Source organism: Salminus brasiliensis, chromosome 4, assembly GCF_030463535.1.
Source record: "Salminus brasiliensis chromosome 4, fSalBra1.hap2, whole genome shotgun sequence".
NCBI classification, from domain to species: Eukaryota; Metazoa; Chordata; class Actinopteri; order Characiformes; family Bryconidae; genus Salminus; species Salminus brasiliensis.
This window is the reverse complement of record NC_132881.1, coordinates 5,177,526-5,191,765: the sequence shown is the minus strand read 5'-3', so window position 1 is coordinate 5,191,765 and position 14,240 is coordinate 5,177,526. Positions and strand designations below refer to the sequence as shown.

The 14,240-nt window shown below is 42.9% G+C and overlaps 1 protein-coding gene across 1 annotated transcript; it reads left to right on the top strand.

The window, feature by feature from the left end:
* Positions 1-2,734: 2,734 nt before the first annotated feature.
* rhd (Rh blood group, D antigen) lies at positions 2,735-13,999 on the top strand. The gene is made up of 10 exons (XM_072677380.1): positions 2,735-2,925; positions 4,813-5,002; positions 5,974-6,124; positions 6,439-6,580; positions 8,314-8,468; positions 9,120-9,251; positions 10,149-10,276; positions 11,130-11,209; positions 12,232-12,305; positions 12,458-13,999. Exons 1-10 carry the CDS (start codon positions 2,775-2,777, stop codon positions 12,482-12,484), a joined length of 1,230 nt encoding a protein of 409 aa, XP_072533481.1. The 5' UTR covers positions 2,735-2,774; the 3' UTR covers positions 12,485-13,999.
* The last annotated feature ends 241 nt before the right edge of the window (positions 14,000-14,240 follow it).

The following is a 14,240-nucleotide window of genomic DNA, read 5'->3' as shown; positions in this document are numbered from 1 at the left end:
GGGCGACTGACAACCGTGAAGACGGCCTCTTTTGTTTGAGCGACGCTTCTGCCGACCAATCACGTCTCGTTCAGGCGCATCAGGTAGCGCTGTGTGACCAATAGGGTGGGAGGGGCGGGTTGTCGGTGTTTTTTTGTGTGAGCGTGACCTACGCTGTTTGCGTAGCACGTCGGTCGTCGTTAACGAGCGTTGTTAGCGTTGCCAGAAACAATGGAATATCAATATAGGCCTTAAGTCTGAGTGTGTGTGTGTGTGTGTGTGTGTGTGTGTGTGTGTGAGGAGCTCAAACACAGGTCAGAAGCTGTAAAGAGAGCATATACGGTCTTCTGTATAGGGTTTTGCAAAGGTTTTGGCACCCCTAGTGAAATGACTCGTTTTTGGTGTAAATGAGTTTCCACAATTTTGCACATTCGGAAGCATAATTACTGTTTATTTGCTTAATTTGTTTATTAATGAGTGCAAAAGTAACAACAGATCAACTTTCAGACATTTCCCCCCCAATGTCTTGTAAATAAAAAAAAAAAATAATAAAATTAATTTAATGAGTTTCTTTACTACAGAGGATATATACGTACTTATTTCCGCTCAAAAAAAAAAAATAAATGTGTTGCAAACAAGCTTTTTTTATGCTTCTACCAGTAAAGTCATATTTGTTCAGGTATCGCTGCACAGTAGAACAGTGCGCACCACCACCACTCCAGAGTCTGCTAGACCTTCCTGCAGGTCTTTTGCCATCAGTCGAAGGTTTGGATTTGCCTTTCTACCCAGCTAGCAGGTCCATGCGGAGCCTGTTTGGGTAGCCCTACTGGCAACCAGAAAGTTTTGTCCTCAGGTTCCACGTTGGCCCTACATATGGATGCCCGCCTGGGTCAGTGATGGGACGAGGAGTGGTTAAACATGGGCCACATCTGGATTGCACACTGCATGCAGGGCCTAGATGGGACCCATGTGAGGACTTCTGTCATTAGGGTGGCCTGTAACGATGGGTCCCACTCAGCCCTGGCCCACCTGGAAAACCGTTGTACCCTTGAGTCCCAAGCTTGTTGGCTGGGATATTACAAGCAATGCTCTCTGAGAGTTTTCTTGGTCACTCATTCATTCATTAATTCATAATGTTTAACTTTATGCTACTATGCACTATATACATTTTTTCCATTCCTGATTTCGTCTGAGATCCTCATATACTTGTCCTTGTAATTCTGTCATACATGTGACAAATATTGAATAAAAATACAAGAAATTGGATCATTTTTTTTTTTGTACATATTTCAAATTCAGGTTATTTCTACAGTTTAGTCAAAACGCAATGCAGTCATTACACAGGCCAGCTCCACAGTTTAACAGAAGACATACTTAGAGGCCTACCGGGAAGGGGGCTGTTGCAAGCAAAAAGGGCACCAAGATGTACAGACCACCAAAGGTACTGAATGCAGTTGATATTGCAGAAAAAAACAAATCAAATAATTGGACACATGTATGTAAGGATAAGGCCCACTACAGTGTAGCACAGTGTGTAAGAGAAAGTGATAGTGAAGTAATATGGTGGACTGTATGATGATACAGTGTAGTACTATACAAATATTACTAGGATATAACACAATATAATAATATATAACAATATGATATAATATAATAAGGCATTTGTGTAATGCTGAGCCAAATTGTAAGGCCATAGGCATGCCTCTATAATTGACAGAGGTTAATAGACAGTATGTCATGTAGCCTATGGAAGAGTAAGTATTATATACTGTATGTCATGTTAAATGACTTTATTCTGTTGTGATTTGGGCAAATATTCGTATTAACAAATGCCAATAAATGCCAATTAAGGCAATTACAGACAAAAAAATTATAGCTTGCCAGAAAGTTTTCTGCAAAAACTGAGCTCGTCGGCCAGAATGCAAAATGCTACGTGTCTCACAAAAAACAAACACTATTTGTTACTCAACAAACGTCGTCAGTGAAGCATGGTGGCGGCAGCATCATACAGATGCACAGTGGGCACTGTAAAACTGAAGGACGTATGGATTGTGCACCATACAGATACTGCAACACAACCTACTTCAGCTTTGGAGGAAAGCTTGGGAGAAATTTCATTTTTCAGAAGGACAATGATCTTAGTCACAAGGCCAAAGCAACGCAGGACTAGTTGAACACCAAAAACGTGAACACTCCACCAAGTCCAGATCTCAATCCAGTTTAAAAATGTGAAAATCCAACCAACCTCAACAACCTGGAGCAAAACAGCCAGCAAGGGACTAAGGCACAGCCCCACTGGGCTTTCCAAATGGGCCACATTGTTATAGGCCACCTTAATCTCAGATGGGTCCCGTTTAGGCATCAGTGCAGTGTACAACCCAGGTAAGGGGGCCCGTATGTAACCCCTCCTGGTCTCATCGCCAACTCAGGTAGGCATCTATATGTGGGGCCACAATGGAACATGAGAGAAAACCCCCCATTGGGTCACTCATACAGGCCCTACATGGACATGTTAGCTGGGATGTGTCAGTCCTCAGCCTCCCAGTGTCTTACATTACATCTGATAGGGGGAGGAAAATTGGGTAAAAATAATAATAATAATAATAATAATAATAATAAAATGACTAGCGCTCTACAAAGATCTGCCAGCTCTGGGACGTTCCTCTTGGCTCTCAGGCTCCTCAGGGTATTGCAGGGTGAAAGCTTTCCGGGGAACTTGTTGCTGTTCCCCGCCCTGGACAGGACAGCCCAGACAGAAGTCATGCAGGGCTGGACGGAGAAGTAAGCGCTCGCTCATGGCTCCACGGTACGCTCCTAGCCTTCGGTCACGGCTGCCACCTCTGGCCATTGTCCTGCAGGTCGCCTTTATTGTACTTTTTGCCTTTTTCGTGGAAACTGAGGATTTCAAGGAAGAGAATGAGAAGGAGTTCATTAACTCGTATGCAAGTAAGTGGACATCCTAGTTGTGTGCACTGTGAGTGGGACAGGAGCTTTCTGAGTCTATCTGGAGAGGGAAAACTAATCATGTACACACACAGTTGTTATGCCTTCTATACACAATTCAGCTTTTAAGCTCAAAATGAAAAAAAAGAACCAAATTTATAATTCCCATGAATTGAGTGGCAGCATGCACCTTATATAAACGTGTGGCATCCTGCCGTGCCGTTGGGGTGGGGTTGGAGCGCACCGCTGGTTCGGCGTGATAAGAGCAGCCCTCCGCCCCTTAAACCACCAACATGCTTTTTCCAAAAGTGAAGAATTAGGAGGGTGATTCCACAACTAGGGAGATGCTTTTGTTTATGTCTTTTACAGTAAAATTACAGTATTTTGCCTTAATTTTCAGCTCTGAAACAACACCTCAGGGCTAATTTACAAGGTTTCTTCTTAACGGGCAAGGGCAGCACTATGGTTACCCGATCTAAGACCCTTTGGCCAATTTGCACCAGCCCAAAAATTGGGCAGGGGTGCGGGAATCGGGTAGCGACAGGTGCTTTACAGCGTGCAAATATCTTTATATAGTCAAAGAAATTACCCTAAAATGTCACAGCGCCACCTGGAGTAGTGGAGCGCTCACATGCAACAGTAAATACAGTATTTGGCCTAAATATTAAGTTTAGGAACAACACCTCAAAGAGTTTTTGGCCAAAAGCGCCTTACAGGAGTGAAGTCCTCATTATACTTCTTGTATACTATACTTCTATACTTGTAGTATACTTCTTGTGGAGATGAGTCTTGCCTGGCTTTGGTGAAACAAATGACGTAATTACGAGGAAAACCAAGAACGTCTGGCATTTGAACGTGAGAGTTGTGTCCTGTTAGGCGGGAGGGTGGTTCAGTGTAGATTAGCTTATGTTAGCTAGCCAGCCAGATACCTGCTCCACTTACTGTTACAGCTATATATGATATAAAGGCGAAAAGCTCAGGTTGTCTTAACGCTGACCTTCGTTTTGAGGCAGATAAACAAACAGTCAAGGCTGTTGACCCAAAGTCACACACTTGCTGTCATACCCACACTGGCTAAACATGCTAGATCAGGCTAAGTTTCAGCCTGCTAGCCAGTGAGGCCTAGGGAGGTCAAGTTAGCGGGCCAGGGCAGCACTGTGGCTTACCAGTCCGCGCTCTTTGGCCAAGGCCAGGTAGCGACAAGTGCTCTTCAAATTGTCAAGGCTGGCTCCCCAAAGTCACACACTTGCTGCAGGCTAACATGCTAACTCAGCGCTAACCCAGAAGTAACTCAGTACTTATACAGTAGTTTTTGGTGGTTTGAGTTATTATAATATTCATAAAAGTTATTATAGAAGTATGAAAACAATACTGGACAATCCTCTGCTGTAGAGTCTTATTCTGCACGCTTAAACATGAAGGTCTAATATAGTGCAAGTCTCCTCTGCATGTCTGAATGACCTGTAAAATGGCCAGAGCAACAAAGGTCAACATGCCCTCTAGTGGTCATTCAATGATAATGTAGGCAATAACTGGGACTGGCTTTCTGCAGACTGCCAATGGCCTCCTAATCGGGATGCTGTGGGGCCTCCACACATGAACTTGAGGTCACCATGCCCAACGCTGAGCATGATCTAGAGGGGTATAAACCCCCCAGCATTGGGCTGTGGAGCAGTGGAACTCTGGAGTATTCTCTGGAGTGATGGTGCTCCTTCATTCAATACATTTGGGGACGAGTTGGAGTGGCAGAACTAATCCCACAACATCAGTAGCTGACCTGACTAATGCCGTCAGGACTGAATGCAATCGAATCCTCACAGCAATGCTCCAAAGCCTTCTCAGAAGAGCACTGAGCAGATGTCTATGTTTCATGGATTTCTTTGCTCCCAGACTTTCAGGACGTCCATGTGATGGTGTTCCTGGGTTTCGGCTTCATGGCTACGTTCCTGGTGCGCTATGGCTTTAGCAGTGTGGGCTTCAGCATGCTCGTGGCCGCCATGGCTGTTCAGTGGGCCACCCTGCTAAACGGCTTCCTGCTGATCTCCTCTTCCAGCTGGAAGATCCGGATGAAGATACAAAGGTGATGACATTCTCACACCAGTGCTGGGTTTAATGGAAGGTTTGTTAGATGACAGACAACCTCTTTACTTCCAAAGTCTTCTACATGTATATTTAATGCTAATGATGGTAAGCATCGAGGATCCTCCCACAACTGGGTTGCAATAAACCAATCAAATCAGTGTAAACAGCTCAACACAACTAACAGTAACTAAAAGTGCTTCCTCCATATTCCAAAAAATACCCATTTTTAAAGACGACTGCAGTCTCAGAATTATCCAACCCCTTCATGACAAGCATCCTACTGCTGTTATGACCTGCTGCAAACGTGATGCATAGCCAAGCACCAGCTTCTGGCATCGTTTCCCAGGAATCTCAGCCCATTCCTCATGGGCAGTGGCCTCCAGTTCACCAATATCCTTTGGTAAGCTGCTGCAAGCGCCTTCTTCAAATCTCATCAGAGATTTTCTATGAGATGTAGTGAAGTGAGGCGACTGTGACGACCACTCCAGAACCTTCCAGAACTTCTTTTGAAACCAAGCCTTTTTGAAGTATGCTTGGGATCACTGTCCTGTTGCATAGTCCAATGATGAGGCCCAAGCTTCTTTCTCTTCTATGAGTTCTTGTAAAAAAAAACTTTTCATCATCTTTTATAAAAGATATAAAAATCTAATTTTAACATATCAAGGTTAACATTCTCAGGTACACAGAAGGACCCATTCTTACCTGATAATTAATACGTTCCAATACGCTGTAATTCAAATCCAATATTCAATTGTCAACATTCTAATTACACTTAAATAGCTTTGATCACACCCCTTTGATTATCCATGAATAAACACAGCACTGTCTGTAAAGGCATCTTTTACAACTTACCAATTAGCACCAATAAAATTCCTCTAGGGGAGCGTCCGTCAGTCTTCACCACACCAGCACATGCAAACGAAACATGAAAATCTTCGTATTGTGTTTTTTTTTTTCTTCCTCGGCCAGCCTGGTGGACGCTGAGCTCTGCGCATCCTCTGCCCTCGTGGCCATGGGCGCCGTCCATGGCAAGACCAATCCGGTCCAGCTTCTGCTGATGTCTCTGATGGCGGTCACAGGGTTTGTGGTAAACCAGTGGCTCATCCACACGCTGTTCAAGGTGAGCATGTGAACGTTCCTGGAGGGAGTGACCTCTTAGCATGAGCAGCACCGAGGCTTACTTTTCCTCAGAGGCGCTTGCTTATCTGCTCAGAGCCCTCTGGGAAATTCTCTTTGGGAAGTATCTCGACACTGTAATTTAATGGCATATTTGGAGTATTTTGAAAAACCAGGCGGATTTGGGTGGTCTGTTACGTAGAGTGTGATCAGCTTGGGCCTCGACCCTCAGTCTGACCTCGTTTACTGCGTGTGTAGACCTTGACTGTAGCCGTTACTCACTGAAAGTGCAATATGGCCTTCCTTCTTCTGGAGCAGACTCTGGCCAGCTTCATGTCTCTGCACGTCTTCGGAGCGCTCTTCGGCGTGATGACATCGTGGGTGCTTTACCGTAGAGAGAACACGCCCAAGCACCAGAAAGAGAAGTTCAACAGTAAATCTGGCTTATTCGCAATGTTTGGTAAGCACATGACACAGCGCGACTGAGGAACTTCGCTATTCTCATATTCCGATCCACTAATTGGACACTTTATCAGAAACCCCTGCTTTGTAGCTCCACCTTGCTGACATGACCGTAGCTCACTGAGTACCAGGCATTAATCGTGTTAGCCTCCAGTGGATGGGGGGTCAACCTAAGTGGTCAGAAACTGGTCAGTTTTACAAGCCACAGTCTAGTAACTAGTTAAGGAGGACTGCATCACTCAGTCAATGAACTAAAGAACTCATCAACCAATCATCAGCGGTTATACACGGCTTAGTTGCCAAAAAATGTTTCTGTAGAAAAGTGGAAAAGGGGCTCTGAGTGGGTCAGCTATCTAATAGCTGGACTGGACATTGGACCAGGGTGAGGTTTAGGATTGGGTTTTAGGTTGAGATTAAAGTTAATATTAGGGACAGGATGAGAGTTAGGATTGGGTTTTAGGTTAGGGTTAAGGTTAGTGTTAGGATTAGGCATTGGATTAGGGTTAAGGTTAGGATTAGGGCCAGGGTGATGGTAAGGATTAGATTTTGGGTTGAGGTTAAGGTTAGTGTTAGGATTAGGGCCAGCATGAGGGTTAGGGTTAGGTTTTGGGTTGAGGTTTTGGGTTGAGGTTAGGATTAGGCCCAGCATGAGGGTTAGGATTAGGTTTTGGGTTGAGGTTAGGATGAGGGCCAGGACAAGGGTTCGGATTAGATTTTGGGTTGAGGTTAGGATGAGGGTCAGGGCGAGGGTTAGGCTTTGGTTTTAGGTTGAGGATAAGATTAGTGTTAGGATTATGGTCAGCATGATGTTTAGGATTAGGCTTTGGGTTGAGGTTAGGATTAGGGCCAGCATTAGGGTTAGGATTAGGCTTTGGGTTGAGGTTAGGATGAGGGTCAGGGCGAGGGTTAGGCTTTGGTTTGAAGTTTAGGTTAGTGTAAGTATTAGGGCCAGAATGAGGGTTAAGATTAGGTTTTAGGTTGAGGATAAGATTAGTGTTAGGATTAGGGCCAGCATGATGTTTAGGATTAGGCTTTGGGTTGAGGTTAGGATGAGGGCCAGGGCGAGGGTTAGGATTAGGTTTTGGGTTGAGGTTAGGATTAGGGACAGGATGAGGGTTAGGATTAGGTTTTGGGTTGAGGTTAAGGTTAGGATTAGGGACAGGGTTGAGGTTAGGATGAGGGCCAGGACAAGGGTTAGGATTAGGCTTTGGGTTGAGGATAGGATTAGGGACCGGATGAGGGTTAGGATTAGGTTTTGGGTTGAGGATAGGATTAGGGACCGGATGAGGGTTAGGATTAGGTTTTGGGTAAGGCTGGGTTTGGTTCTGCTTAATGGAAGTAAGGTATTAAGTCTACTTGATGTAACAGATCAACAAAATCTACTGTTAATCTACTGAATGTCACTCATGCATCAACAGAACATCATATTTATGTGTATTTATGTGTATTCAGGTGTTTCACTGCTGCTTCTGCACTGATATGCTGCTGATGTGTTACAGATGTTTATAATTAATCTAAAACAATCACTCCAAATTAAACGTTACAGATCTTGTTACAAATCATGTCTGATGTGGAATCTATGCAGCATGCAGTATCAAATCATCATGTTTTGTGGATGATGGAGTCAAAGAAACCTAGATTTTTTTCCATGTAGAGCAATATTAATTACCCTGCATGTCCCTTAATTACAGATACTCACTCACACACTCTCTCTCTTTCCCTCTCTCTCAGGGACTTTGTTCCTGTGGATGTTCTGGCCTAGTTTTAACTCTGCTCTGGTAAAGTACAAAATCATAGCATATGGCACATATCTGGCCCTGGCAGTCAGCACTGTCACGGCGATGGCCGTCTCTGCGCTGTCCAGCCCCAAAGGGAAAATCAACATGGTGAGTTGAGTACATAGCTTTTCAAGACAGCCTCAGTTTCTTGTTTTTATGGGCAATCGTACTCCTCCTTAAGGCAGCACTATGCCGCATTTTTTACATTAAAATTGCAGCAAAATCATTGTGATGCTCCACTGATTGGTAATGAGGAAAATAGCAATGCTGGTGTTGCTGCTCCAGGTTTGGTGCACCAATAACCGCACTATGTAACTTTGGAGAAGCGGCAGGATATTACTCGCCTAACCTGAGTAATTTTTGTGTAATCTGGTAATGCTTGCTTGTTTCACTTTCAGAGACGGTTCTTTATCTCTCAGCTCGTCCAGAAAAACATGTCCTTCAGTGGCGTATCAAAGCTCGAATTGCACTTCCCGACTGCAGGGGGAGCCCAAGAGCAGGAAATACCAATTCTACAAAGTGTTGCTTTAAAGCAAGAGGCAAAGTTTAGTTGAGCTTGAAAGAGCAAGGTCTTATTTTCTTGGACTGTCGTCAATCATGATGACTAACAGGAAGTTAAGAGGCCTTGGCAAATTAAAAGTTTTGGAGCCACTAATTTAAAACTCAATGTAGATTTTTTACCCTGTGCGTATACTTTGCCACCAAATGCTTCACCCACAGTATGACAAACGATATTAACTGCTTCATGTCTCCCAAAAGGTACATGTTCAAGGCTCAATCCTGGCTGCCGGTGTCGCTACTGGGGCTGCCGTAACAACTGTCCCATGGATGGACATGACGATTGGCTTTTGTGCTGCACTTCTGTCAACGCTGGGATTCCGATACTTAAAGGTGGCCTACATGCCAGCTCCATAATCAATCACTCACGACCTGTCCTTCATTCAGGGCTAGAAGACCTGTCAGTCACTGTAAATGGCTACCATGTACTAATGTTAAAGGGGAATTCTATGTTTAAGTTTCTCATGCAATTAAGTTGAATTAATTCAATTCAATTCAATTAATATCACAAATGAAAGTCATCTGGACTGGCTTGACCGTTTCCTCTAACATAATGAAATCATAAATATAATAAAACAAACGGTTTCACACCAGATTTCTGCAAATATGTTATTTATGTAATAATATAATGTACAATTAATGGTCGGTTCTGGCACATTATGAGATTTTCTCACAATTTAGTACTGCCAATTAACCCACCCGTTAATAGCACCCCTTAGCACTAGCAATGCAAAGCCAGCCGCTCCCTCTTTTCTAACTGTGGCAATCTGGCATCGCCGAGCAGCCAAGTCCCCAGCTAACAGACGCCTGTGCTGGCCAACATCACTGTGTGATGAGGGGGGAGAGAGAACCATCTACCCACCCGGAGAGACCACGGCCAGTTGTGCTCTCTCAGACTCCGGCCGCTGATGGCAAGACTGCACGGCTGCATTATGAGGGTACAACACAAGGATAGTTACTGTGGGAATGTTCAGCAAATTCTGCTTGGACCCCTACGGTTGCCCGTACTTGCAGTGTAATATAAAAAGTTACAAACGCACAGCAGAACACACACCACCACCATGCCCGGACAGTGAACCTGTTAGACACAGCAGATTGACTAACAGGTCGGTAGAATCGACAGCCAGTGGAGGGACATGGTGGGTGTTTCCAATAAAGTGGCCAGCGAGTGCGCGTAACCTTCATGTGCTTGGGTTTTGTCAAGCCTCACTTCACATGTCCGTCTCTCAGGATCATATGCTGCATGCGTTTGAGTGCCACGACACCTGCGGGGTCCTGAACGTGCACGCGATACCGGGGATGCTGGGATATTTCGCCTATCTCCTTATACGGCTGGTCAGGGTTGATGACGGCACAGTGTAAGTCTGAAACCACAAATCTCAAGTGATGAAACCACAGCTGCTTCTTATTGCCTGTTTACCCCTTCTGTCATGTTCAGCTGTAAGAAACAGCTTCTGGCTCAAATTGACCTGGTGCATGTTTTTGACCATAAACATTGTCTTGAGCTCAATTAATATTAATATTAATAATATTCATTTACCAATTAATAGTTTTTAGCTACAGCTTAAGAATAGTTACTTGTTTAATGTTTTCACTCTTCTATTAATTAATTAATGTATCACCTGTGTTTTTGCTCTTTAAAATCATAAATTTTTTTTTGGTTTGCATAAATTAAAATTCTACTCTTATAATTCCTAATGTTTAATGTATTGTTTTAGTAAACAAATCTTTTTTTATTGTTTAATCTATATTTTAAATACATTTTGTTTAAATAAAAGTTTGAATTTTAAAAAACTGAAGAAATGCTGCAATATTTAGTTTAATCCAAATGTTGATTTTGAAGTAAACACGTTTTACTTATGATAATTCACTCATTCAAAATGAAAAAATTACATTGTGTCTCAGTTTCGAAAGGAAAACACTTTGTAGTGTAGTTCTATGACCTGAACAGTGTAAAATAATGTAATGTAAATTTCCTATTTACATTTTAACCACATTTCACTCAATTTGAGCCACAACATACACAGCAAATCTGGCAGTCAACACCCTGAAGTTTGCTGTGTAACTGGAGGGTTAAAAGGTCTGAAGGTCAACCATCTTGCATAGTTCTAGTTCTCTGGCTCAGGCACCTCACTGCATGTCAGTATATCGGGGATCCATGCCTCGTGCTGCTGAGGGTTGTACTGTATTTCTGCTGTGTTTTATTTTCAGTGCTATCCGGTTGGCGATGCATCACATCAGCATTTTGCTCATCACAGTCAGTATGAGCCTGGTTTCGGGCATCATCACAGGTGAGTCCAACGTTAGGTTATCCTATTAGGACGTAAATCACATGTTATTTTACAGGATATTTAGTGTAATACCCCCTGGATGCCCGGTCAGAGGTTGAGACCTCAATTTCAGGCCAATATGTATGAGCCCTTTTCATTCCCACAGTGCAATTCATGTGTATAGCCATGACATTATTTCTTTTCTTTTTTTTTTTTATAAAAAAGTAAAGTTGGTCTTAAAATTGCTACATTTAAATTAATAATAATTTGGCCAAAGAGCAAGATCATGATTTATCACACATCCAAGATGCAGATTATTTGCTCAGGCATGTTTGGTACATGAATAATCCTTACTAAAGTACTGTGGTACTTTGACCAATCTCATTTTAGTAAATAACCATCCTCTTAATTCACATATCCCGATCCGGTTTAGGACATAGCATGATTTCACCCAAAAGCAGGTCTTTTATTCTGTAACTGTTTATTTATCAGTTCTATCCGTGCTGCTGTGTTGCATTATTAATATATTTAAACTATAAATAATGACAAAAGTATTGGGACACTTGCTTTGGTTGAGAGTAACTGTCTCTACTGTCCAGGGATTGAAGGCTTTCTACTACATGCTGTGAAAATGTGATTGTATTCAGCATCACCTAGCCATCATTCAAGAGAACACAGTTCTTCCACTGCTCCACAGCTTAATGCTGGTGGGCTTTATACCCCTCTAGCCCACACCTGGCATTAGGGAGCATGGTGCCAATAGCTTCATGTTAATCTGTTCCTGAGAGTCCTATTCTATTGGCAGCACTTCTCAACTGGACTAGACAAGCTGTGTGTATGTGTGCAGCAACGAAGCACAATTACACAAAATGATTTGCTAACAGATGAGCAAAAAGAAAAGGGGCATCTCTCTGTTTGGGACGGGGGGCAACCCCTGCTTATCATTAGACTTCAGCAGAAATCGACTTAGACAGCTGTGCTATGGAGCTGGTGTCAATCCAGTGGTCACTCACCCTGTGTTCTACTAATGTTGTAATCTACAGGACTTCTCCTCAAATGGAGCTTCTGGAGACCTCAACAGGACCGAAAGTGCTTTGACGACCAGGCGTTCTGGGAGGTTTGTGGATTTACTTTACGACTCGATTGAACTAAACCCCCATATGGGTCATAAAGCCCCTTCCCAGAGTATATGCGCCTTAAACCCTGTCAGACATACTGCTATAAGCCTTGCAATTTAGATCACACTTGTTTTCTGACTGTTTTTTGCAGTTTCCACATTTATCCGTGCACAAATGAGCGACGATTCGAGGAACGCAAGAGGAACATTGGAGCAATTCCATTCCAAGGGCTTATGTTTGACTTTTCTTTGCATGGTGTGTGTATATAATAGGGTGTTTGCATGGGTATGGGATGTGTACGGAAACCCTGGACTATCCCTGAGATGAGGAAAATGCATCCACTCGCACTGCAAACAAGCAATGGGCTGACCCAAGCCTTTCCAAACTGAGGTGTGATTGAATTACTTGTCTATAGAAATATAGAAAGCCACTGATTTTACTGAATAAGGGCGTTGAACACACAGCCTTTGCCTTGAGTTTATGCAAAGCTTTTTCTGAAGCAACTGTCCGTTGGCTTCTACTATAAGCCAGTTGTCTTTCTGTTTATTTAATAAACTACCAGGTACTAGGTGCAGTTTGAGAGACGTCTTGGGTCTTGGCTTTTGACTTCTAGTCGTCATTGATCATCCTTAAGACACACTGTACCACGTCCTCTCCTGTACTATCAGATGGGATAGGTCACCCAGGTGGCATGTTAGTGCCAGGTATAAATGGGGTACAGTGTGTCTCGATGTGTCTCGAGACACATATGACATTATACACATTATTCTTGTAATCTTGAGAACGGCAAAGTGTCTTGATGAGTCCCCGGCAGCAAAGCAAAGCACATTAACTGCAAACCAAGCAAAACAAGGCGCTGTGCCCCTCCTCCAGTGGAAACGATGTGAGGGATCCGATCCCAAACGCTCACAGGACACATTTTTGAATTGATAGGTGTGAACAACTATGCTTTTTTGTGATTGGATTATTAGAGATGCATGTTAATACCAAGTGTGAACGATGCCTTAATCACTCAGACAAGCCTAGGGCACCTTAATTAAGACCTGGATGCAGATTGATCGGATTGAGCAGACTGAGAGATGGTTGTGGGAATATATTTATAGGAAAGATTTGGGTGACTTGACTTTCAGTGTTTGTTAGTTACCTTAGCTGAATAGTCCCGGCACTCAGCTAATCACAGAAATAACATTTGGACATCAACATAGACTACATTTGGGATTAGTGGGGGGTGGGGGGGTGAGGTAAGGCACACTGTTCTAGAAGTCCTGGTCTTTGTCTAGATGTTCTTTGGAAATTTTTACAGTATTCTCATATGCTGAGCTTGCTAGGACGTCCTGACCAGGGCATATTGGTCAGCTGTTGCACTTTCGGATTGTCCTGAGATCTTTTTAAACCCCTTCCCAGACTCCTTTGCGTCTACAACCTTATTTCTGAAGGCATCAGAGAGCTCTTTGGATCTAAACATGGTGATCTTCACCTCTCACTTCTACTGAAACAAGAGCAAACCAAACTAAATGTCTATGACTCCTTAAGAATCCTCTCTAACCATGTTCGTAACAAATGTGTATTTTTTATTTTAATTATTTCAACTAATTACATCTTACAAATAATATTTAAAGATATTTCTTCACCTAATGTGTATCTTTCAATATTGTTTAGATGAATATCAGAACAGCCAGATGTTTAAATAAATAAAAGACTTTTTTTTTCCACATGACTGTAGAAAACTCATTCTGTCAAATTTATTCCTAAAATATAATTCGAATTAAAAAGCATCACCGTCAATACAGTTCTAAACGATATACAGCCTTAGCTCTAAGCACTGTACTTACAGAAAGTAAGTACTTATCCTGAACCGACCTCATCACCCTCCAAACTACACCGCAAGCTCGCTGTTCTGCAGTAACTACAACAAATAAATACGCCGCACTTCA